The sequence below is a fragment of the Chrysemys picta genome, chromosome 10 (assembly GCF_011386835.1).
Source record: "Chrysemys picta bellii isolate R12L10 chromosome 10, ASM1138683v2, whole genome shotgun sequence".
In the NCBI taxonomy this organism is placed as follows: domain Eukaryota; kingdom Metazoa; phylum Chordata; order Testudines; family Emydidae; genus Chrysemys; species Chrysemys picta.
This window is the reverse complement of record NC_088800.1, coordinates 17,948,057-17,972,973: the sequence shown is the minus strand read 5'-3', so window position 1 is coordinate 17,972,973 and position 24,917 is coordinate 17,948,057. Positions and strand designations below refer to the sequence as shown.

Below are 24,917 nucleotides of genomic sequence, written 5' to 3'. Positions count from 1 at the left end.
TGTCAGTGTGTTTGTGGGAAAGTGCTTTGGCAATTTAAAGTCGGTAAGGCCAGAGTAATCAAACAAAGAATCGTAAACAGAGCATATCATTGTGATAGAGGTTAAAGCTGAGAGCAAGTAGCTTTTCCATACAAAGTTTTATTCTTCTTCTCCTTGAAAGCAGAAAAGCAACATTATATTTCTTTCTACCTCTTCTTTCCCCCTCTCCCCTCATTATTATCTGTTTCTCAAAATAATAGCAAGTACATTTTCTTCTCTGGTCGGTTTGCTACAGTATTTGTCTCCTAGGACTTTTTATTCTTTCAGCCTTGAGTTTGAGGCAGCATAAATCAATAATATAAACTAGGCTCCTAGTTTGATAGAAAAGCACAAGTGAGCCAATAAACATCTGCTGAGCAGAGCCTGGAGGAAAAAAAAAAAAAAAAGCAATGCTACATGTAGCCTATTTTTATAGTCTCGGTACAGAGGAAGGAGAGAGAGGGCGTATTGGTGGTTGAGAAAGAAGGCTGCACAAACTAACAATCATAAATAGAATCACTAATTAACTCACAGACTCTAAAAACATCACATTTCTTGTGTGAATATAACAAAGCTGCCTCCTGTAGATGCATCAACCAAAATGCTGTTGGCAGTGGAATTTTTTCTTGACACTAAGGGTATGTCTAGACAGCAAAGCAAAACCTGCGGTTGGTCCATGCTAGCCAACTTGGGCTGTTTCATTGCTGTGTAGCCTTCTGGGCTCAGGCTGGAGCCCAGGCTCTGGGACGCTTCCACCCCACAGGGTTCTAGAACCCAGGCTTCAGCCTGAACCCGGAAGTCTACACAGCAATGAAACAGCCCCACCGCCTAAGCACTGCAAGCCCAAGTTGGCTAGGATGGGTGTTTAGGGTATGTCTATACAGCAACTAAGTGTGAAATTCATCATTGTGCAGAGAGCCAGAACAAAAAGTGTTGGCACCACTTAGGCCCTCAAGATAGCATATAAGTGAGACTTAAGTGGCACATAGACCTTGTGCTGGTGCTCTGCAGAGGGGCAAATTTCATTCTAAGTGAAGATTAATTTTGAATTGGTACTTAGCATAGTGAATTCTGACACATAGTGTCAAAGGCTAAAGGATTTGCGAGGATCTGGAACAATTTTTTAACCTCGCTAAAAAGGAGGTGGATTGGAAACTTGGGGACAATCTCGCAATTACTTGCATGAATAATCGCTTGGTTTTTAATTGGTCTACTCTGGTGAGTAAGGACTACTTTTGTAAGTAAAGGCCAGAAAGCTGGGCCCTTGGATTGCAAACCTCAGAACTCTTTTGGAAGCAAGTGATTTAGAAGGTTTACACCAAGCAGTAAATGAACGATGGACATTTGTTGTTGGTGAGAAGAGGAGAAGCCAGGGCATTTGAAAATGCCAGTAAATTGAATTAATCCCCACAGTGTTGTGTAAATCGTATTGAATAGGCTACTCTTGACTTTCATAGTGGGATTCTATCTCTGCCCCTGTGATTGCACTTGTTTTCATTTTTATTTTAAATCTTTTCCTTGTGATTCCAATAAAAATGTATTATGGCTTGTATGCAGTCATAGAAATCTCGTGGGGCAGAAGACAGCAATAGCCACCTGACCAAGTTTGTCAGTCTGTTGGGAAGAAAAAGGAGCATGAAGTTTCTTTAGGGCAGTCATGATAAGTCTCTGGCATTATATAGTGTTGGTTTATCAGAGGAGTATTTAATTGTTATTGGTGTTACTCTTATCCCAAGGATGAGGAAATAGGCAAGTAAGTGGTGTTTGAACTAAGTCCAAAGTAAATCTCTCTACCAGATTTGCCTGCTGGACAAATTGCCAAGGGCCGTAATGCCACATAGAACAGATCCCCAATCAATACTTTTGTTATGCAGCTCCTGCTGATAGATATAATGGGTTACAGATCATACAAAACCTCTGTAAACCCTATAATTTGTAGCTTCAGAAATATCCTACTCTCATGCCATAATCTATCAAATACATAAGTTTTCAACAGATTTTCTGAGAGCTTTTGTTATTCTTATACACTATTTTGTCCATGCAGCTGAAGCGGTGGCACCACTCTCAACTCTGAGGTTTGTTGGCTTGTAATACTTATCTCATATTTCCAACTCTTGGGAATAGCAGGGTTGGCACATCTAGATAACAGCTGTATTAGTTTCAGCTTCTATCACTCAACAATAATTGAAAATTGAGGCCCCAAAGTAATATTCTGCTATTCTATCATACTTGGGGGAAAAATACATTCTACACAATGACTTAAGAATAGGTTGGGCATAGATAGAATTAGCTTCATCCATATCGCCTTAGCAATCCCCAGAACTAACCTCTTACCTGAGTATTATAACATTGTCTTGTTTGTGTTAGCATTTGTTGAGTTTACTGTACCACAGTGTTTCTTCTCTCACAACCAGGGAGCATATGTCAGCACTCGGAACTTGCTGATAGACTATATGGGAAAATAAAAAAGCACACTACAACACCAGCAGATTTCTCATAAAGGGACACCATCAGTTTGAAATGTGGATACTTTTAAAATAGTTGTATTAGTTTCAGATACTGCTGTTGCCGTGGCTTTGAAGAGAAAACAGTGGAAATGATTGGACAGAAGGAGCTGTCAATTGTGCAAAATCAACTGAAAAAAGAGATTCCATCTCTGCTCACCACCCAATTCCTCCCAGATGTAGCTCTCTTAGTGCTTCTTCTTCTTTTTTTGTTTATGCATTACCCCATTATGATCACTGAGTGCTACCTGCATGTGTTGGGAAAAGAATATATCCCTAAGTTTGCAGTATCAGTACTGTGTATAATGAGGAAGTGATCCCCACAAATCAACAATAAATATGTAAAACAGTTTAGATTTAAATGCTAATTTTGCTCATAGTTCCATGCATCTGAGAAATATTTAAATTTTTTTTTTTTCAGTTTATGTACATTTTAAAAAAACACGTATTCAATTGTTCCAGGGCCTAGGTGCTTTTGGAAACTTCTTGAAAAACATAACCATTCAAAAACAAATCATCTACAGAAACAGTGGATACAGCCACCCATGCTCTATGTGGTTTCTAGAATCAATTTTGAAGCTCACTCTGGAGTGGGAATAAAGATGCTTATTTTCCATTCTAACTCTGGAGAATTCCCTTTTATCCAACCTCTGAAGCCTCTGGTAAATCAGCAGGGTGTGTTGCTAGAGTAATATGGTACTATGGCAGAGAATTTGGCCCATAAACATGATGATGATGAAATTTCTCTATGAAATATAGATAGATAGATAAATAAATAATGATACGATCAAGTAGCCTACTCTGATGACAGCCAACACTGTTTTATCTTACATGGGTGTCCATGACACCCATCATTATGTCACTGACCGGAAGTGCAACAGAAAGCTTTGCAATCTATTCCTTTTGTTGTCTTAAGCTTTTGCAGTGCAGCAATGCCAATACTTTTTATGTTTAGCATGAATGGAAAATCACCTTAGGTGGATTTAAATTTAAAACCACAACAGACTGAAGATTATTCTATGGATAGTTCTGCTCATGTCTGGGTTTTATGATAGGAAATTGCAGGGGCTAGGGGAAATGACCCATGCACCCTGGGCATGTCCTTTCTGACTGTGTGCCATCTCTTGTTTGCTAGTGTGGGATTCTACACCACCCCCAGTACTAGATTTGTACCAGATCTGAAATAGTGCCTTTTTGTCCAGGAAAAGCATATTTATACTCTTTAGGTGAGGAGAGGAAAGTGAGACAAAAGGAAAAGAGAGAGAGGAAATGAAGAGGAGAGTAAACAACGAGAGCGAGAGAGAAAATCACAAGGTGTGAGGCAACTGAGAGCAGACTACATGGAGATAAAGTGCAAGTGAGAGAAGAGAATGAACTGCAAGGCAAGGAGGTGAGATTAAGAGGTAAATAGTTTTATCATGAGGCAAAAAATGTGTACACATTATCAAAAATATTGAAAGGAGATGGGAATTCTGCCTATTTAGGTGGAGGTGGTCGGAGAATGCAGAGCAGGTAAAATCTAAAGCTTACAATGGGTTAAACGATAACCCAGTAATTTAGGGTACTTGGCAGCCATCTCACATTCCTGAAACTTAAAGTATCAGAAAGCTACAGCGCTTGGTAGAAATACTCGAGAGATCTGAGAGAGTGACAGCTCGCTGATTATGTACTACAGTGTAGTTAAGCATGCAAATAGGACTGCCAAGAAAAACTGCCATAGCTCAATCAGTTAACTCAACTGAGTGCCATTGAAGTATAGCTGCAGCTCATACAATAGTTGTCAATGAAGAAGTATGAAGAATGTAGCTAGGGCTATATAAGAACCCTGCTACCAGAGGCTGCCTTGGGAATATTCTGAGTGCACCCCTGTCTGCCTGACTCATGCTTCATCCTTTGTCACTTCTGCTCGCTTTTCGATCTGTTGACTAGTTAATGGTCACTTGTACAGCAACAGCCCTCCTAGGGATGGACTTTCTGCAAGCTGATGCCCTGACCCCTGGGTTATGCTGGCAGAAGTTGGTATAATCCTGGGATGAATTGAGCCAATTACCTTTCATTTAAAAGTAATAGGCAGAATTTGGACCTATGGGAGTTGCATAAGGGAAATGGAAGGTAGAATTTGAGCCACATAGTTTTAGGATAGTAAATAAATATAATTTTAAGCCATTTATTTCAAGGTACCAAGTATATTGCTCTTTCATAGAAACATTTTTCCATCTCTGCAGTTTCCTTTAAAGTTTTTCTGATTTTGCTAGTGCTCTCACTAATGATACAGATGGGAAAGTTGGCTGGGAAATCTTTCCGACTCTGAAAATATCCAGTTGGTCAAGCTGTACTAACATAACAGAGAATGCTAATGGTTGGGAAGTAGTAGGTAAGGCAGAATGGAAAATTCCTAAAAGAAATAAATGAGTCCATTACAGAAAGAAAAGGATTGCTATAGGACTTCTGCAACAATAATATTAATTAATTAATTTAACATTATTATCTGTGCCATTTTTGTCCGAGGAGAAATTTACATTAGTTTGGATGCAAGTGTGTAATGTCTTATTCTATTCTATATAGGTTTTTATATGGCGCTCATCACCGTAGTATCTGATTTGCTTTACAAAACTTTATCCATTTATAATTATTATTGCTGTAGACTGTAGGAGCTTTAGTCATAGACCAGGATTTCATTGTGATAGGTGCAGTACAAATTCCTTCCTTTTAAAAAATATTTATCAACTTCCATACTGTACTGTAGTTTTAAACGTGAGATTTATCCTGCTGGAAAAAAAGTTAGGTGTTGTCAGGTCCTGTACTCAAAATTTTGAGGCTATTTGAAGTATGTTAGATGCTCTTTTGTAGACCTCGACACACAACATAGTTTACAAATGAAATAGTGGGTACAAACGTACATGTTTGTCCACATATCTTTGTGGTCAAGCATTGATGTGATTATGGATCATCTCTGGAGTGGTTTTCTTCATGATCGTTTGGAACCAGGCCAGGAGATGGTTGTTCAAACTGCCTACACTGGACAGCACAAATTATTGTGTTTCTCTTTTGCTCTCATTCATTTTGCATTCATCCAGATGGCATGGTGGTGTGTGTGTGTGTGTGTGTGTGTGTGTGTGTGTAAATAAGATTATTTAAATAAAGAGACACTTAGACCCAGATCCTCAAAGGTATTTAGGCTCATAACTTCCACTGAAATCAGTGAAAGTAAGGAGCTTAAATACCTTTCAAGACTGGGCCTGTGTACCTACCCACTCCTTTTTTGTAAACAAAATCTGTTCTGCTTTGAGGTCCTAAGGACTTTTTTCTGTGCAGAAACAACAGTGTCTGCAAGAAAATGCTGCTTGAAAAAAATACGGTGCTATGTGTGACAGACCCAGACCAATGGGGTACAGGAGTCTGGTAGAGGGCAAATATACTGGTCACTGGATGAGTAGCTTTCTGTTCCCTGAGTGACCAGAGCAGGGGCTGCACTAGAGTAATCAGGAACCTGCTAGAACCAGTTAAGGCAGGCAGGCTAATTAGGACACCTGGAGCCAATTAAGAAGAAGCTGCTAGAATCAATTAAGGCAGGCTAATCAGGGCACCTGGGTTTTAAAAGGAGCTCACCTCAGTTTGTGGTGAGAGTGTGAGGAGCTAGGACCAAGAGTTGCAGGGAGCTGAGAGTGTGTGCTGCTGGAGGACTGAGGAACACAAGCTTTATCAGACACCAGGAGGAAGGTCCTGTGATGAGAATAAGGAAGGTGTTTGGAGGAGCCCATGGGGAAGTAGCCCAGGGAGTTGTAGCTGTCATGCAGCTGTTATAGGAGGCACTATCAACAGCTACAGTCCACAGGGCCCTGGGCTGGAACCTGGAGTAGAGGGCGGGCCTGGGTTCCCCCCAAACCTCCCAATTGACCTGGACTGTGGGTTCTTCCAGAGGGGAAGGTCTCTGGGCTGTTCCCCAATCCGCATGGTGAATCTCTGAGGCAAGAAAATCTGCCAATAAGCACAGGACCCACCAAGATAGAGGAGGAACTTTGTCACATATGGTAGAAGCTAATTAAGCCTATGCTAGGTGTTTATGGCTGGAATCGGAAATAAAACAGACATCTGTTACCCTGGAACTGTTATTTGTGTACACGTTTCTAATATGTCTCTCTGAGCCAGATTTTCAAAGATATTTAGGTGCTTAAAGATGCAGATAGGTGCCTAGTGGGATTTTCAAAAACACCTAGGAGCCTAACTCCCATTGATTTCATACATGTTTGAAACAAAGCAAATGGAGATCATATTTGCCAATGTATTGCTTGCAAACTGTATATATGTTCTAATTACTAAGTGAAATTAGTGTTTGTGAAAGATACCAGATTCACAGCCTAGCACAGAAATCCTCTCCTTATCCACCAAATAGATGTAACAAAAGTAACAGCAAAACAGTCTTCCCACACTGCCCTGCCAATGTGTCTCAATCTCATTTTTCAGAGAGACCAACTTTAGGCGCAAGAAAGTAGTTCAGTCTCACTGCTAGTGAAATATTTAGCTTCTTTCCTGAGGCCTCCAGCTCATTTCCCATAGTGAACAAAATGGCCAGCAGATAATGTATTCATTTACTATCTCTCCTAGCTCACATTTGAACTAGTGAGCTATGAAGAGGTGAAACGCTCGATAGTCCAACACCAATTTATTGAGTCACTTCATAAATATACATATTGAAGTTGAGTAACTTCCAGTCTTCCTTTTCCTTACCATTTTTTTGTTTGTTTTCTTCTCCTTCCCCTTTGTTTGATTATTTCATTTTCAAACTGGGGCAGAATCTCACTAATCCTTATTCCTGGTGGCTCACATGAAAAGTGGCAGTCTTTCCCCACACATTTAATCACACAATGCCACAATAGGGTCTCTTATTTCTAAGATGTCAGGTTTTTTTTTACAGGGCATTTTTATTAGTGCATTATGAGGGATTTATATGTAAAGAGCTAAAATGAAAATACATGTGTAAGAATTAATGAACAACGAATATTTTGTAGTGCATTGTCCTTCTGTTTCTGCTAATTTTTCATGGTTCTCCTGGTCAGAACAAGTGAGAGACTGTTGTATTTACTTGGCTAATCAGTACTGAATAAGAAGAAAAATGTAATTGCAACTTTTATAAGCACACATATTACAACCCTTCATGCTTTATTATTTATTTATTTTAAAAGATAGCTTTGTTAGTTTGTATGATTCTTTACAAAATGTATAACAATGGGCTTGAGTTGTAACTTTACTCAGGTGAGTGGTTCCATTGATTTCAGTAGGACTATTTATGTGGATAAAAAGTTACTCGTGATCCATCGCTGCCCATCCTGGCTAATAGCCATTGATGGACCTATCCTCCATGAATTTATCTAGTTTTTTGAAGACTGTTATCAGGTCACCCCTAGTCTTTCTTCTCGTCTCAAGACGAAACGTGTCCAACTTTTTAAACCTTTTTTAACCTTTCCTCAAAGGTCAGGTTTTCTAAACCTTTGATCATTTTTGTTGCTCTCCTTTGGATTCTCTCCAATTTGTCCACATCTTTCCTAAAGTTGAAAATTGGACACAGTACTCCAGCTGAGGCCTCATCAGTGCCAAATAGAGCAGGATAGTGACCTCCCGTGTCTTATCTATGACACTTCTGTTAATACACCCCAGAATGATATTCACCTCTTTCACAACTGCATCTCATTGTTGACTCTCCTTCAATTTGTGATCCACTATAACCTCCAGATCCTTTTTAGCAATACTACCTCCGAGCCAGTTATTCCCTATTTGTAATTGTGCATTTGATTTTTTCCCCCTTCCTAAGTGAAGTACTTTCCACTTGTCTTTATTATATTTCATCTTATTGATTTCAGACCAATTCTTCAATTTGTTGAAGTCATTTTGAATTCTAATCCTACCTTCAAAGTGCTTGCAACCACTCCCACCTTGGTGTCACCCACAGATTTTATAAGCAAAATCTCCTATCCATTATCCAAGTAATTAATGAAGATATTGAATAGTACCAGACCCAGGACTGACCTCTGTAAGTCACCACTAGATATATCTTCTTAGTTTGACAGTGAACCATTGATAACTGCTCTTTGAGAATGGTCTTGCAACCAGTTACTCACTTACCTTTTATAGTAATTTCATCTAGAGCACATTTCCCTAGTTTGCTTGTGATAATGTCATGTGGGACGTTGTCAAAAGCCTTACTAAAATCAAGATCTATCATGTCCCCTGCTTCCCTCTACATCCACTAAGCCAGTAACCCTATCAAAGATGGAAATTAGGTTGGTTGGCATGATTTATTTTTGACAAATCCATGCTGGCTATTCCTTATAACCCTATTATCCTCCAGGTGCTTACAAATTGATTGTTTAATAATTTGTTGCAGTATCTTTCCAGGTATCGAAGTTAGGCTGACAGGTCTATAATTCCCCTTTTTAAAGATAAGTGCTATGTTTGCCCTTCTCCAGTCCTCTGGGAGCTCGTCCTCCATGAGTTCTCAAAGATAATTGTTAACAGTTCCAAGATTGGTTGAGCTAATATCTTAAGAACCTTATGATGGATTTCATCAGGCCCTGCCAACTTGAATATATCTAACTTATCTAAATATTCTTTAACTTGTTCTTTCCCTATTTTGGCATGCGTTCCTTCCCCCCTTCTCATTAATATTAATAGTGTTGAGTATCACCATTAACATTTTTACTGAAGACTGAAGCAAAATAAGCACTAAACCCTTCAGCTTTCTTGATGTTATCAGTTATCAGCTCTCCTTCACTGCTAAGTAGAGAACCTGCACTTTCCTTCATCATCTTCTTGCTCCTAATGTATTTAGAAAGCCTTATTGCCTTTTACGTCCCTTGCTAGGCATAGCATCCTTTTTGCTTTTTAGGTCTGTGACGTTATCTGTTTAAAATATAACCATATAGATCGGGCTGGACAAACGTTTTGGCCCGAGGGCCACATCTGGATGGGGAAAGTGTATGCAGGGCCATGAATGTAGGGCTGGGGTTGGGGTGTGGAAGGGGTGCAGGGTGTGGGAGGGGGTTCGCTGTGCAGGAAGGGTGCAGCGTGTGGCAGGGGGTTGGGGTGAAAGAGGGGGTGTGGAGTGTGGGAGGGGGCTCAGGCCAGGGGGTTGGGATGCAGCAGGGGTGTGGCTGGGGGCTCAAGGCAGGGGGTTAGGGGGCTCAGGGCAGGGGGTAGGGGTGTGTGGTGCAGGAGGGGTTCAGGGTGCGGGCTCTGGCCCGGCGCCGCTTACCTCGAGTGGCTCCAGGGTGGCAGTGGGGCTAAGGCAGGCTCCCTGCCTTCCCTGGCCCCACACCACTCCCAGAAGTGGCTAGCATGTCTGGCAGTGGCTCCTGGGGGTTGGGTGGGGCAGGCGGTTCCGCCATGCTCTGCCCTCGCCTGTGGATACAACTCCCGAAGCTCCCACTGGCTGCGGTTCCCCGTTCCCGGCCAATGGGAGCTGCGCGGGGTGGTACCCGCAGGCGATGGCAGTGCACGGAGCCTTCTGTTCCCCTCTCCCCCAGGGGCTGCAGGGACATGGTGCTGGCTGCTTCCAGGAGTGGTGCGGGGCTGGGGCAGGCAGGGAGCCTGCCTTAGCACCACTGCTCCACGGGGCTGACTATCCCGCAGGCCGGATTGAAAGCCCTGATGGGCCGTAGTTTGCCCTCCCCTGCTATAGATAATTGTTGCAACCACTGTTATATATTTGCAACAAATCTTGTACAAAATGTGGCATGTAAGATGTCTGTAAAAAGGTTATGATTTCTGGTTATGATTATGCTAGCTGTCTGCATGTATCATTTTTGTATTTGAAGTTATGAGTATTGGCGCTATACCTGTATTTCAAATGTTTGCTCCTGGGGTAACTAACAAGGTATTTAGCCAGCACATCTTGGAGGGACTATTCAAATTGAGTGGCCCACCAAAAGGACATTAATTCACAATGGACCTCGGGAGACGCCCATCTATACTGAGTGGACTGTCCTGTATACGTGCTGTCTGGAATATAGGTAATGGCTTCCTGCAATGTCTGAGCGAAATTGGGCATGGACATGTGATTCCAAACACCCATATTTTACCTGTAATTTTCCACTAGCTGTGCAGAAGATATAAAAGGCCCTGAAAACCCCTGCACCAGCCTCTATCCTGCCCCAGCCTCTGGACTATGGACTATACTGCTGGGAGTATTCTAACCAATGGACTGAGGACTTTCCAATGATTTGCAAGCAGCCAGAGACTTGACTTAAACCAGCAGTTTATTCCATCACTGCTACAAGCCTGAACCAAGAACTTTGCCATTATTGTATGTATTTGATTTCTTTCTTTCTTTAAACCTTTAGATTTTAGATACTAAAGGATTGGCATCAGCATGATTTTTGGGTAAGATCTAAGTTATATATTGACCTGGGTGTGCAGCTGGTCCTTTGGGATCAGAAGAACCTTTTATTTGATGAGACTGATTGTAAAGAACCACTCACTACTTTAAATCCAGTGTTTTCGGTGGTAATACAAGGAGTGGAATGCTGGAGGAAACTGCTTTTATGACTCTTGTTAGCCAGTGTGGTGAAACAGAAGTTTTTACTTTTGTTGCTAGTTTGGTATATACTATGGGGGATTAGCCACAAGTCTTGGGGTGTATCTGCCCTATTTCTCAGCAGTTTGTCCTGACTTTGGCATCCTCAGTTGTGGCCCACTGAGGCATGGTTACAGGGTCATTAAAGATGATCTGATGGAGTGTAGTTGTAGTTATATTGGCAAAGTTGTGCTTTTACCAGGATAGTTTATTTTGTTCAGGACTAGTGAAGTAAGCTACACCAGTGAAAGCGCAACATTGCTGGTGTAAAACGATCCTTCCTAAACTGAGTGGTCTTAGCATGCAACTTATGCACGTGTTTTCCACTGTGATGTCCTTACAACTCTTCTTCCCATTACTTGTCATTAGTTTGATTCCACAGCTGTGTTTTACAGATGAACATTAAGTTCAAAGGTTATTCTCTGAATTATTTCGGGATCTCAATCTTGTATTGGTTTAAAAGTGACCTTTTCATAATTACAGTTGATGTTTTGCCATTTTTCTTCCCCCTCAGATTTAAAACAAAATTCAATTTTCTGTGTTGGTGTCTGCACTAATGACGGGAACACATCTATAGTTATTCTTTGGATTCCATTCAAGAACATCTTCCTTTTGCACTGGGTGTAGAAAGCTCATGTTCATTTTGTGGTTTCATTAATTGTTTAACAGTGGCTATCAAATGACAGGGATTGATGTTTCAGTTTTTTAAATGATTGTTAATTTTTGGCAGTTTACAAGATATTATACAATCCAATGTGATTTAGGTGGACATATCTGCAAAGTGTTAAGCTAGATAAGGAGCTTAGATGTTCTGATATTTCTCCTTTTCACTCCTGCACCTAGCAATAAGGCTCTGAGGAATTACAGAATTTGCTGTTTCAACTCTCAAAGATACAGAAGTGGCAAATATTTAAAAAAAATAAGTCTAACAAAAATTATATGGCTCCTAAGTAGTTGCATACTTTCCAATGCAAAGTGTCCTATTATAGCTGCTTACTTTCTCTTTTCCTCCTTCTCACTAGGTTATTTTTGCAGTTCTCATTTTTATGCCATAGTCATGACTTCTTTAAATATTGTGTACTTGCAATTTCTAGTTTCACCTCAGTGCTATTTATGCACAGGGTAAATTTTTTCAGTACAGCTCCAGTATTTTTGATGGGAGTTGCATGCCTAGTTTCCCCTGTTGTTGGAATTGTGCTTCTAGGACAAAAGATTAATTTCTGCTACATTTTGTAAGTTTCACTTGTAGATGTCATGTTTGACAGTTTCATTCTAATTAGTCACAGATAAGGCATGCATTTCTAAGAACTGCAGCCATGAGAACCAGACTAAAGAAAGTTTCTCAAAATGTGTACATGTCTGCAATTATTTAGAAAATAGAACTATTTGGAAGTCTGGAATTTATTTAAAATATGTGATTACATAGGTCAGCACTGTAAACCATCATCATTTTGCAGATCTCAGATCTTAATAAAAGTGTTATCATTCCAAATCTGAAAATCCAGATGACAGAGGAAACATCTGGCCAGATTAGTTTAATCATGGAAAACAAGTATAACATCATTTTCAATTTCAGTTTTTCAATAGACTGTACTATGCATACACGGTGTGTGTTTTAATCTTGTTTCCTGATAAAATCTGGAATTCTTGTAATTAATTTTGTCACTGTCAGTTATTGCACTGTCACTATTTTTTTCCTAATAAATATAACTTAGATTTTATTTACATTAAATAAAAGTACATAAACAGAATAGCATATGAGAGGAAGCATGGAACTCCCAGGGAATTGGGAGTCAAGATTCTTGGGTTCTAGTCCCAGATCTGCTCTTTACTGGCAGACCAGCTAAACTCTTTCTGCCTAGGTTTCCCCTTCTGTAAACAAGTGGCATTAATACGTACATTACTGGGAAACTTCAGTTAATGTTTGTAAAGTACTTCAAGATCTGCCTTCATAAATTGGAAGTATTGTTATTCATATTCAGAATACCTTCTCTTCTATTAATATTTCCCATTCAGAATGCAGAGCTCAGAATGGAACTCAGAAGCTGAGCAGGGAATATCAGAAGTAGAATTTACTGATCAGGGCATGGTATTCCTCTTATGATATATCCAGGGCTCTGAGAATTCCATATGAATTGCCAAACCAACTATACCTTCATGCACGGTGAAGATAAAATATTCTGAAATATGTTAAGAGTTCAAGAGAATGGCATCTGAAAGGGAATATCTTAGAAGAGGAGGAGTTAGCATAATTCCCAAAGGTCTAAATTGCGCAACCTTTACTTACATTGTCTTCAGTGGGACTGTTCTTGTGAGTAAGTGATTGATCTAGACTATAGAATTCTTTCTTACGTTGGCAAAGAGAGCTTTGTAATGCAATGTATATACTGTAAAATGTATGTAGTTTAGGCAAACACCTAATTAGTAAAATCTACTTCATAATAAGGTAGACTGCTGAAAATGATTCATTTAAAAGATTGCATCTGGATTAATTTGAGGCTTGATCATGCATTCACTGGACCGCAGGATTGGGATCTTTGATCTGATTGTGAGAGAGGCTGAGTGCTCACAACCCCTTTACAAGTCAATCTTGGGATCAGACCCTTTGTGTTCAGCTTCCTGCAGAACAACTTGAAACGGAATCACTGCCACAGTATAACTTCTCTTGATAATGTTCCCAAGACCAAAAAAGCAGCTTCTGTAAAAAGTTACATATGTGGAATATGCTAGAAAGAATATAGGTATAATACAGAGGCAAAGCTTAAAGCATTGTTGCCCGAGAAAACAAAACTCAGCATTAATTTATTTCACAGCTATGGTGCATAACACATTGAGTCATAAATAACACTTAATTAAAAATCATCATTGACTTTCATAAATGATAGGTCCATGACTGGCACAATGTGGTGTTTTTACTGCTGATTAAACAGTTAATGTTGGACATTTCAAGTTACCTGTGTAGTTATTGATCATCTTTAGAGCAACCAGAAGTCAAGTGCATTGTTTCCCAGGTAGTTCAAACCTTTGGAACTTCAAAAGCACCTACACAGTCTCCAAAAATATTTCCAGGCCTTTTGTGTACTTTTGTCCTGTTCTTATTTTAAAAAGCGGGACTCAACAAAGTTTCAGGCACGCGCTGGTTATGTCAGTAGAAATAATTGCAAAGCGGCTAGGAACATTCAAAAGTGGTCAAGCACCCACATCTCATGTATCACATACCAGCTGATGTTACCATAAAAAAAATCCTTATCTTTGTCAAAACAGTTTGCAGTTATATCTCCTAATACTTTCTTTACAAATAATACTAATATGCAAAACAGAAATCTTTGGTTTTAACCGTGCAAAATATCTTTTTAATTATTTTTTAAAAATCTTATTGAAAGAATTAAATCAACTTCTATCGCTAACCTAATGTAACTAACCTAGTACATGTCTATTCCTAACCTAATGTGTCTCACTTCTTGAATTCCCTTCTCCCCCCCCCCTTTTTTTTTTGTTTGATGTGGCTTTTAAAGCCCAGGCCACTAGATAAAATAAATGTCAAAGCTATTATTTTAACACTTGAATTTGCAACCCATAGTCACCCAAGCTTACTGTAGCTTACTCCTGGAGAATTCTGCACCTCTGCGCATGCACAAAATTCATGCCTCCCTCAGAATTCTTTTTCTCCACAGAAAATCCGTTCTGCTGGAGAGGCGCTGCAGTTATGCCTTTTCCCCCACCAGAGTCTGCTGTGGCACCAGAACAGAGGGCAGCCACTCCTGGGCGGGAGCAGCCTCTGTGGATAGGGAGGAAAAGAGGCTGCATTCCTCACAGCACCCTGACCTTGGAGCCAATGAGGAGACATGGGCTATGGGCACAGGGGACTACTGGGGGGGGGGTCATAGATTAGGGTTCAGAAGGGCTAGTTCGGGGACAGACTGGAGAGGGGCCTGAATGGTAGTGGGGATGCAGGGCCGGATGGGGGAAGAGGGGTGGCTGAGTGAGGGTGCGGGGCCACATGGAGATGGGGGGAGGAGTGGCTGAGTGGTGGTGGTGGTGTAGGGCCACATGAGTTGGGGGGAGGGTGGCTGAGTGTGGGGGTGCAGGGACACATGGGGACAGAGGTAGACGTGACTGACTAAATGAGAGAAGCTGGGGTCAGCCAGAGTCTGCATGGGCAAGGCTCCCCAGCTTCTTAACAATCCTCCACCCCACCTCCCAAAATAACCTGTTCCATACTTCTCCTGCCCACACCCAACAACCCTACAGGTTCACTCCCAGGCTTCTTCCCGACAATTACTTCCCTTTCCCTCAGCTGCTCCATTACTCCTGACTCCCCCAAGCCTTTGCGCTGCTTCTGAGGAGTGCAAGAAATGCATTTCTATATAGTGGTTTAAATGAATGATTACTCAACATTCTGTATTAATATGCCTAGTAAGGAATGTATTCATCAAAAAACATTTCCTGAATCTTTTTTCTTGTCTTTATTGTTACAGACATACTTGCTGTCCGGTATTTTGAAATAAATTACCAAAATAATTGAAACTGGCGTGATTATATTGTGGTGTTATGACAAATAAGATATGCACAATTTTAAAATATTATGCACAGAATTTTTATTTTTTTGCCACAGAATTCCCCCAGGAGTAGTAGTTGCAAGGAGTCACGCTGAAGTGAGTGGGAAGATCTGCTGAAAATGTAATAGCAAAATAGGACTCTACTTAGGGAATTGAAATCAGTGGGCTCCTTGTGCGAGTAGGATTGGGACTTTAATAGAGGTCTTATCATGCCATTGGTTTGGAAGCAGAACTCCCCATTGGCTTCATTAGGGAGTTTTGCTGAATAACAAATGTCATGGTAATGGCCCGTGATTATGTTGTGAGAGTTTACATAGATACGTCTGGTTTGCAAAAAAGAATTTGGCCCTGAGCTCCACGTATTTAAAGGCACACGTAGAGACTTTGTCAGTCCAGCATGGACTGGTCACACAATTTGGGCTTCCTTTCTAAATAAAACCTAACTGCCAGTTCTGACTTTCTGCCAGGACTGTGCTTCTGCAGCTCAACAGCTGTAAGCTGTTCATTGATTGAATTTGGTAGCTCCAGCCCTAGCATTCCAAGATCTGATTTTTTTTCCCCCTCCTGTACTAGCATATGGGGTTTTTGTTGGACTGAGTCCACCCTTGTTGATGCTGGCAGCTGTAGAATTGACTCTAGTTGGTCTCAGCTGATTGCCTGGCTGGACTACCTTCGCTTTTGGATCATGCTTAGCTGTGAAAGATTTGCTCCTTGTTCTAATGTAGGTTTAATAATAATGATTTATGTAGATCCAGATGCAACCCATTACCAGTAAAAATGTTTTAGGCTAACAGTGGTGTAGTAGTAGCTCACACAATATCACTATGCAGGAAACATGCACATGGGGACAGCCTTGGATCCCGGCTCCCGAGGCAAGTGGAGACCAAGCACATTGCAAACAGATCTTTCCACTGTTCCTCGTCATAAGGCTCATTACTGTACACTCATCTTCTGGGCCTAAATTTACCTCTGACCTTGTTTGGTCTCACTTGTATTATTGTAGACTGTTTGCATTAGAAATACTGAATTAAGAAATGAAGCATTTATAAAGGGTAGGTAGACAGACTAAAGCACAGATAGGAAATAAATCCAATACTCTCTGCTCTGTTTCTTGCAAGGGGCTGGGGGGAGGTGGGGTGTGTTTGTGTCCCTCAGATTCAGAGCTATCTGGGCAGAGAAGACATGTTTGGTACCTTGGGAAGTGAGGCCCTCAGTATTCTTTAAATAGGATTTTAACTTCATTGAGCTATGGGTCAGGGTTTGCAGGTGGATCCACCGAAATGCAGTAATGAATACCTTGGGGCACAAGCTGCTCTTTCTACATTCTCAAACAGAAATACAGTATTGCGGTGGCAGCTGCCTCAGTCTTTGTCGTGTCCCTGTACATGTATATATGCCTAAAATTTTCATTTCAGTGGTAATAGGATCAGGTCCCTTGTGGGAATCAAGGGGCCCTTGGATGTGTAGGGTATATTTTTAGAGCTTAGTCTTACTGACTCTCCATTTGTAGTATGTAGAATTGAGCCTTAGTAAATTACAAGAAGAACCATGCATTATATAACCATCCTATTGTATTTAATAATTGTTTGCCTGTATCCTCATGCAGCCCTATGAAAATTTACCTCTGAACATATTGTCCAAGAAGTCGACATTGTTCTTTATACACTTTAGTATTTAAAAAAAAAATTGAAAATGTTTTGATATAAAATGGCACACTAGTCACCTAAATATCCATGCATAAGGATATTTGTATCAGAAATATTTCACCCCTCCTGGAAAAAGAAGAGCCATATTTGTTTTTTGCACCTTATAATTCTGCCTCCACAGAGGTACAGACAGCCATAAATCAGAGATTTCTGGGGGGAAAAAAATGTAACACAAAGCTTGACACAGAAAGCAAATATCTGGAGAAACTTGATGGCAGCACAGGATATTTTAAAAAATAGTTTTCCACGTGAAGAGGCTTAAGGAACCTGAATTTCAAAAACAAATTTCCACTGCTCTGAGGCACGTGTTTTAAAGAGGTGTGGCAAAACTAGCAAATTGAGAAATAAGAACAAATGTGGTTTGGTGTGTTTGTTAATTTTTGCAATGGGAAGCGGCATAAAACACAAGATGGGAACAGAAAATAGATCTGTACATATGAATGGACCCAGTTCAATTACTTGTTCAGTTTCTTTTTTTAAACAAAAGGTTCTACTTCCTTGTGGAGAAATAATGTGGGCTACTCCCATACATGTTAGTGAGAGTTAGTACTACAGTTGGCCAAGTGTTTAGTAGGGCCTTGGCTACACTTACCCGCTAGTTCGACGGCTGGAAATCGAACTTCTGGGTTCGACTTATCGCGTCTAGTCTGGACGCGATAAGTCGAACCCGGAAGTGCTCGCCGTCGACTGCGGTACTCCAGCTCGGCGAGAGGAGTACCGCGGAGTCGACGGGGGAGCCTGCCTGCCGAGTGTGGACCAAGGTAAGTTCGAACTAAGGTACTTCGACTTCAGCTACGTTATTCACGTAGCTGAAGTTGCGTACCTTAGTTCGAATTAGGGGGGTAGTGTAGACCAAGCCTTAGAGTATTCAATATACAGGTGATGCCCATTGCAGGCTTGGTCCTGCAAGGAGCTGAGCAGTCTGATCTTGATCCATTAAAGCATTTAAGCACATGATTAAATGCTTTACTGGGTAAAGATCAGAGGACTCACAGGACTAAAACAGATACACACATTGCAGCAGACCCTCTATTTTAGAGAAGAGAGAGAGAGAGATCTGTCATGCAGAGCAGGATAAATCTATCCTCTTTCAAACAAATCAAAGCATGGTAGCCCTGTTTTCTTTTGAAGGTACATGTTATTGCAGCAACTTCAGCACTGAAGAGGTTTCACTGTATTTTGGTGCTTAACCTCTACAAAGCAGGTTGTTGGTTTTCTTCATAGCACTGGAATAATATAGATTCTTCGGTGTTGGCGATTTAGGTTAATTAAACAACACCCTCAAATGCTGGTACATTTTTTGGTTTGACTGTTTTGATCTCCACTGTTTATAATTGACTCTCACAATCTTGAAAATCTTTCTGCATATTCTGCCCATTTTCATTTGCAGATAATTATTCCCGTTTTTGTTTTCCCCTATAAAGCAGGGAATGATGGATGGATGGGTCTGTGCGGCAGCACACCCTGGCTTTGAAGTAGTAATAACAACTAAATACATAGTTTCTGCTTTCAGCATCCGCACTATAAAAATTGTTCCACCATCCCTGCCATAGAGATTCCTATAAAACTTCCTGGTTCTGTTTATTCCTTTGCATCAGCTAGTGTAAACTGGGGGGCCTAACCCTGTATTCGTTGGGAATTTTAGATGCACAAAGAGTGCATAGCCCTAGTTATCAGAGGTGTAGCCGTGTTAGTCTGAATCTGTAAAAAGCAACAGAGGGTCCTGTGGCACCTTTAAGACTAACAGAAGTATTGGGAGCATACGCTTTCGTGGGTAAGAACCTCACTTCTTCGGATGCACCTGAAGAAGTGAGGTTCTTACCCACGAAAGCGTATGCTCCCAAGAACCTCACTTCTTCAGGTGCATCCGAAGAAGTGAGGTTCTTACCCACGAAAACGTATGCTCCCAATACTTCTGTTAGTCTTAAAGGTGCCACAGGACCCTCTGTTGCTTTTTAGCCCTAGTTAGTGGAGCTCTGAAGTTTGGCTTTGTTTGTTTGTTTCCACGCCCTCTGCTGGAACTTCTGCTGCAAAGTACCATGCAAGTGGCTTACATAAATAGGAGCCTTTTATTTAGGTTCATATTTTCAGGTGTATTAATTCTGGACACTCAGTTTGAGACACCTACAGCCTGATTTTTGTAGAGGTGCTGAGCACTCAGAAATTCCATGGAGCGCTGGAAATCAGGCGTTAGTTGTCTTAAGTTGAGCACCCAAAATTAGTGGATGCTTCTGACAATGATCTCAATAATGCATGGACCGACTTTCCACCACACTAGATATTCTTGGGCAGGCAGACCCTTAACTGATGTAAATTGTCGCCGCTCCATTGAGGATCTGCCTCTTTGTCTCCTAAGTACATTCTAAGTTACACCTTTTTAAGGCAAATTGTATTGAAGATTGAATTGGTTGCTAGGGGATAGTCTGCTCAGTTACACCATTATAAATCTAGAGTGTCTCCAGTAACAATTACCCTATTTTTCCAGTATATCAACTAACCTATGTGCAATACAAGAGCTAGGAAGAAAGAAGAGCAAACAGTGGTACATCATAACACAGTAGTTAGCACTGAAGGGACGAAGCAGCATTACTGGAAGATGTAGATAAGAATTTTTTGTTTTGGAAATTTCTAATGCTCCGTAACCTCCATTAGCAGAGTTTGAAGAAGGAGCATGCTTTGAAATTGTGATTACTTGGTATATCTGATATTATAAATAATTTTTGCAAGACAAGATTTTCTAAAATTCATATTACAATATATACGATGGTGGAAAAGTAACTGCACCTGCTTGTGCAACATAGATTATAATTCCTTAGAAAGCTCTGGTTAAATGTTGAAAGGAAACTAATCTATTTAAAAAGCTAGATGGAAGATAAGTCCTGTTGACTGAAAATAGCTAGTTAGCTTTAGATCTTATTTCAAACTATCAATGATCATTATAATCTGGGCCTGATTCTGATTTTGTTTAGAACATGTATATCAGAATTCTAATGAAATTGGTAAAAATACACTTATGTAAAACTGGTACGAGATCAGAACTGAGCCCTGTGTATCTTTGAGTTTATGGAAGAGTATTTTTCCACACAGCAAAAGCCAGAGGATGTTGGAGGTGTAAATTCTTTAGAAGATCGATGTTTACAGTGCTGCATGAAGCTGTACTACAGAAATGTCTTTTATATTTTCAACATTAATTGCGCATATGGAGTTAGCTAAAGCATGACAATGTTTTGTTTCTTTTCAAATCCCAGTTGAATATTTTCTCCACATCTGTCAGTCAGGCACATTCCAGAGAAAGGCATTTAGCTTGTGTGCTGCTACATTGTATTTAATGTTTCAATATGAAAAAGAACAGCATGGTCTGGGAAGTGATTGGAGCCAAGACGTGTTTATGCATATGGAAGTACAGTATTTCTTCATGCAGAAACTATACCCTTGTATGCTAGACAGAATACTGGCTCTATTAATAAACTGTGACTTGGTAGCTTGCAGTAGTATGTAATTATGAATAAGAACTAAACAGAACAGTAACAGAGATGGTAAAAAGAGTTTTATTGCAGTAGTGTAATTGGGCTCAACTCTGTGCTCTAATGCAGCCACTGATTTCAGTCAGGCCCTAGTGTACAAGCATATATGGTGTATTACCCATGTGGGCTCTTGCTAGCTTGTGGAATTTGTATACTATAATATTACAGTTTTTCACTATTATTTTCAGCCTACCGTATAAGAGAAAATAAAAAAAAGTTCTAAGCAGTGAACCCTTCTCTGCTGCCCTCATCTAGTACAGGAGAATTGTTGTGGGAAGTGAATAAAGGCTCTATTCACTTTCCTCCCTGACCAAGTGAGTAGCTAGATTTGGTGTATGGGGGTTCCACAGAGGTTTAAGAGGAAGGAATCTTCCCCCATTCCCACACTGTGGAGCTCCTCTCTAGTCATCAGTGTAGTAGATTACAGCCCTATTTAGGTCTGAAACTGCATTAGCTCCACCAGCAGAATGGCCAGTGAATCCATAGCTCCAGCCACTGAGGATGGATGTGCAGGGAGGCCCTGCAATGGTCTCATACAGTTAGACTCCCAAATGCTGGCCCCTCCACTGTGCAGTGGAATTGCACTGATTCCACTGCATCTGAGGGAGGGGTCAGGATTTGCCCCATACAAATAATTCTAAATGGTTGCAGTGCACAGGCCCATATAAATTGTAGTAGTGGGTTCTGCGCTTGACTGGCCGACTCATCAAAACCGATATATGTAGCCTTATAATTACCCAGGTCCACAGTCAACCATGTTCCTGTTTAAATCCAAACCATTATGTTGCATACACGTAAATGATGCTTGTAAGATAGTCATATAACAAACACTCCGCAGTCATTTCCACGGGGCAGCCATTCTCAATAATTCATTGGGTATCCTGTGACTTTTCATTGTCAGACTAGCAGTGCCGCTCTCACAACTGTTAACGTCCGTATGATCAGAGCAGAAGCCGCAGAAGAATTTACGTTTCTTAATGTGAGAGGAGTAAAACTGATCCTGAGCCAATGTGAAATTAATTGTAATTGTAAAATTTAATAATAATAACAACACATCTATAGCTGAGGGGCTTGAAGGAATTCACAGGCATTAAAGGAATAAGCCAGGCAGCATCTCTGTGAGGTAATGAAGCGTTTAACCCCATTTTACAGCTAAGGAAACTAAGGCCTGGTCTACACTACGGGTTTAGGTCGACTTTAGCAGCGTTAAACCGAATTAAGCCTGGACACGTCCACACAACGAGGCCCTTTCTTTCGACTTAAAGGGCCCTTTAAACCGGTTTCTTTACACCACCTCCGACGAGGGGATTAGCGATAAAACCGGCCTTTGCGGGTCGGAATTGGGGTAGTGTGGACGGAATTCGATGTTATTGGCCTCCGGGAGCTATCCCACAGTGCTTCATTGTGACCGCTCTGGACAGCGCTCTCAACTCAGATGCACTGACCAGGTAGACAGGAAAAGACCCGCGAAGGTTTGAATTTCATTTCCTGTTTGCCCAGCGTGGAGAGCACAGGTGACCACGCAGATCTCATCAGCACAGGTAACCTTCATGGAGTCCTCCCAGGATCGCAAAAGAGCTCCAGCATGGACCGAACGGGAGGTACGAGATCTGCTCGCCATATGGGGAGATGAAGCAGTGATAGCTGAACTCCGTAGCAGTAAAAGAAATGGAAAAGTATTAGAAAAGATCTCCAAGGCCATGAAGGACCGAGGCCATAACAGGGACACACAGCAGTGCCGCGTGAAAATTAAGGAGCTACGGCAAGCCTATCACAAAGCCAGAGAAGCAAACGGAAGGTCCGGGGCAGAGCCGCAAACTTGCCGCTACTACGCGGAGCTGCATGCGATCCTAGGGGGTGCAGCCACCACTACCCCAACCGTGTGCTATGACTCTCTCACTGGAGAAACACACAGGGAAGACGGTTCGGGGAACGAGGAAGATGACGATGGAGGTACTGTAGGTAGCTCACAGCAGCAAGGAAGCGGAGAAACCGGTTTCCCCAACAGCCAGGATATGTTTGTGACCCTGGACCTGGAACCAGTAACCCCCGAACTCACCCAAGACCCTCAGGGCACACAGGAGACCTCTGGTGAGTGTAACTTTGTAAATATTTGTAAACATTACCAAAAAAAAGCAAGCAAGTCTGTTAACGTGTATGGGGATGGAGCGGAAATCCTCCAGGGACATCTCCAGAAAGCTCTCCTGGTTGAAATGGGGTGATTTTATTAAGGGGGACATTCAGAGGCGCCCGTTCCTGCTATTCTGACCAGAAATGTTCCCCGCTGTTAACCACGCGGTGGGGGGGAGGGGTGAAGTGATCATCCCAGAGAATCGTGTGTGTGTGTGTGTGGGGGGGGGTGGTTTACTTGTGTTTGTGCCGCATGTTAACCGGGAAACCGCAGCCCCCTCCTTTTACATTGAAACCCCATTTTAAATGGACAACCCAATTCATCCTTGATATGGGAAATGCGCTGCTGTTTGCAACCTTTCCCGCATGTTAAGAAGGTTAAAAAAGCCAAAACACTGTGGCCTACGATGGCTGCCTGCAAGCCGAAATATGCGACCTTGTAATGAAAGAGTGTACCCATTGTTCCCTAAAATGTGTCTTTTTTAACCACCTCTCCCTTCTCCTCCACCAGCTGCAAATGTTTCTCCTTCGCAGAGGCTCGTGAACATTAGAAAGAGAAAACGTAAGACGAGGGACGAGATGTTCACGGAGCTGCAGATGTCCTCCCACGCTGATAGAGCACAGCAGAATGCGTGGAGGCAGTCAATGTCGGAGATGAGAAAAGCCCAACATGAACGAGAGGAGAGGTGGCGGGCTGAAGACGATAGGTGGCGTCAGCTTGCAGACAGACGGCAAGAGGCAATGCTCCGTCTGCTGGAGCATCAAAGTGATATGCTCGAGCGTATGGTTGAGTTGCAGGAAAGGCAGCAGGAGCAGAGACCGCCGCTACAGCCCCTGTGTAACCAACAGCCCTCCTCCCCAAGTTCCATAGCCTCCTCACCCAGACGCCCAAGAACACGGTGGGGGGGCCTCCGTCCACCCAGTCACTCCACCCCAGATGATCGCCCAAGCATCAGAAGGCTGGGCTTCAATAAGAGTTAAAGTTTTAAAATGCAGTATGTCCTTTTCCATCCCTCCTCCCCCACCCATCCCAGCTACCTTGGCAATTATCCCCCTACCTCTGTAAGGAACTAATAAAGAATGCATGAATGTGAAAAAACAATGACTTTATTGCCTCTGCAAGCGAGAGGGGAGGGGAGGGTGGGGTGGGGTGGTTGGTTTACAGGGAAGTAGAGTGAACCGGGTCGGGGGGGGGGGGGGTTGGAGGGTTCATCAAGGAGAAACAAACAGAAGTTTCACACAGTAGCCTGGCCAGTCACAAAACTCGTTTTCAAAGCTTCTCTGATGCGCACCGTGCCCTGCTGTGCTCCTCTAACCGCCCTGGTGTCTGGCTGCGCGTAATCAGCGGCCAGGCGAGTTGCCTCAACCTCCCACCCCGCCATAAAGGTCTCCCCCTTACTCTCACAGATATTGTGGAGCGCACAGCAAGCAGCAATAACAATGGGGATATTCTTTTCGCTGAGGTCTGAGCGAGTCAGTAAGCTGCGCCAGCGCGCTTTTAAACGTCCAAATGCACATTCCACCACCATTCGGCACTTGCTCAGCCTGTAGTTGAACAGGTCCTGACTCCTGTCCAGGCTGCCTGTGTACGGCTTCATGAGCCATGGCATTAAGGGGTAGGCTGGGTCCCCAAGGATCACGATAGGCATTTCAACATCCCCAATGGTCACTTTCTGGTCCGGGAAGAAAGTCCCTTCCTCCAGCTTTCGAAACAGAGCAGAGTTCCTGAAGACGCGAGCATCATGTACCTTTCCCGGCCATCCCACGTTGATGTTGGTGAAACGTCCCTTGTGATCCACCAGGGCTTGCAGCAGCATTGAAAAGTACCCCTTGCGGTTTACGTAGTCGGTGGCTTGGTGCTCCGGTGACAAGATAGGGATATGGGTTCCGTCTATGGCCCCGCCACA

At 42.0% G+C, this 24,917-nt stretch overlaps 2 protein-coding genes across 6 annotated transcripts in view; both read left to right on the top strand.

Annotated features, from left to right (window-relative positions):
• SH3GL3 (SH3 domain containing GRB2 like 3, endophilin A3) overlaps nt 1-24,917 on the top strand; it is an 88,183-nt gene that overhangs the window by 37,357 nt on the left and 25,909 nt on the right. Inside the window, exons 1-2 of one of the 5 annotated variants that reach the window (XM_065559350.1) lie at nt 10,398-10,528; nt 10,615-10,821. The exons of 3 other annotated variants lie outside the window; for them this stretch is intronic. The gene's annotated coding sequence lies outside the window, so the exon portion shown is untranslated. Of the gene's footprint in view, nt 1-10,361; nt 10,822-24,917 lie in introns of those variants that run through there. One more of the 5 variants, XM_065559349.1, reaches the window with a different exon arrangement.
• Nucleotides 10,847-24,119, top strand: LOC135973911 (myb/SANT-like DNA-binding domain-containing protein 2). The gene is made up of 2 exons (XM_065559353.1): nt 10,847-22,971; nt 23,522-24,119. Exons 1-2 carry the CDS (start codon nt 22,431-22,433, stop codon nt 23,989-23,991), a joined length of 1,011 nt encoding a protein of 336 aa, XP_065415425.1. The 5' UTR covers nt 10,847-22,430; the 3' UTR covers nt 23,992-24,119.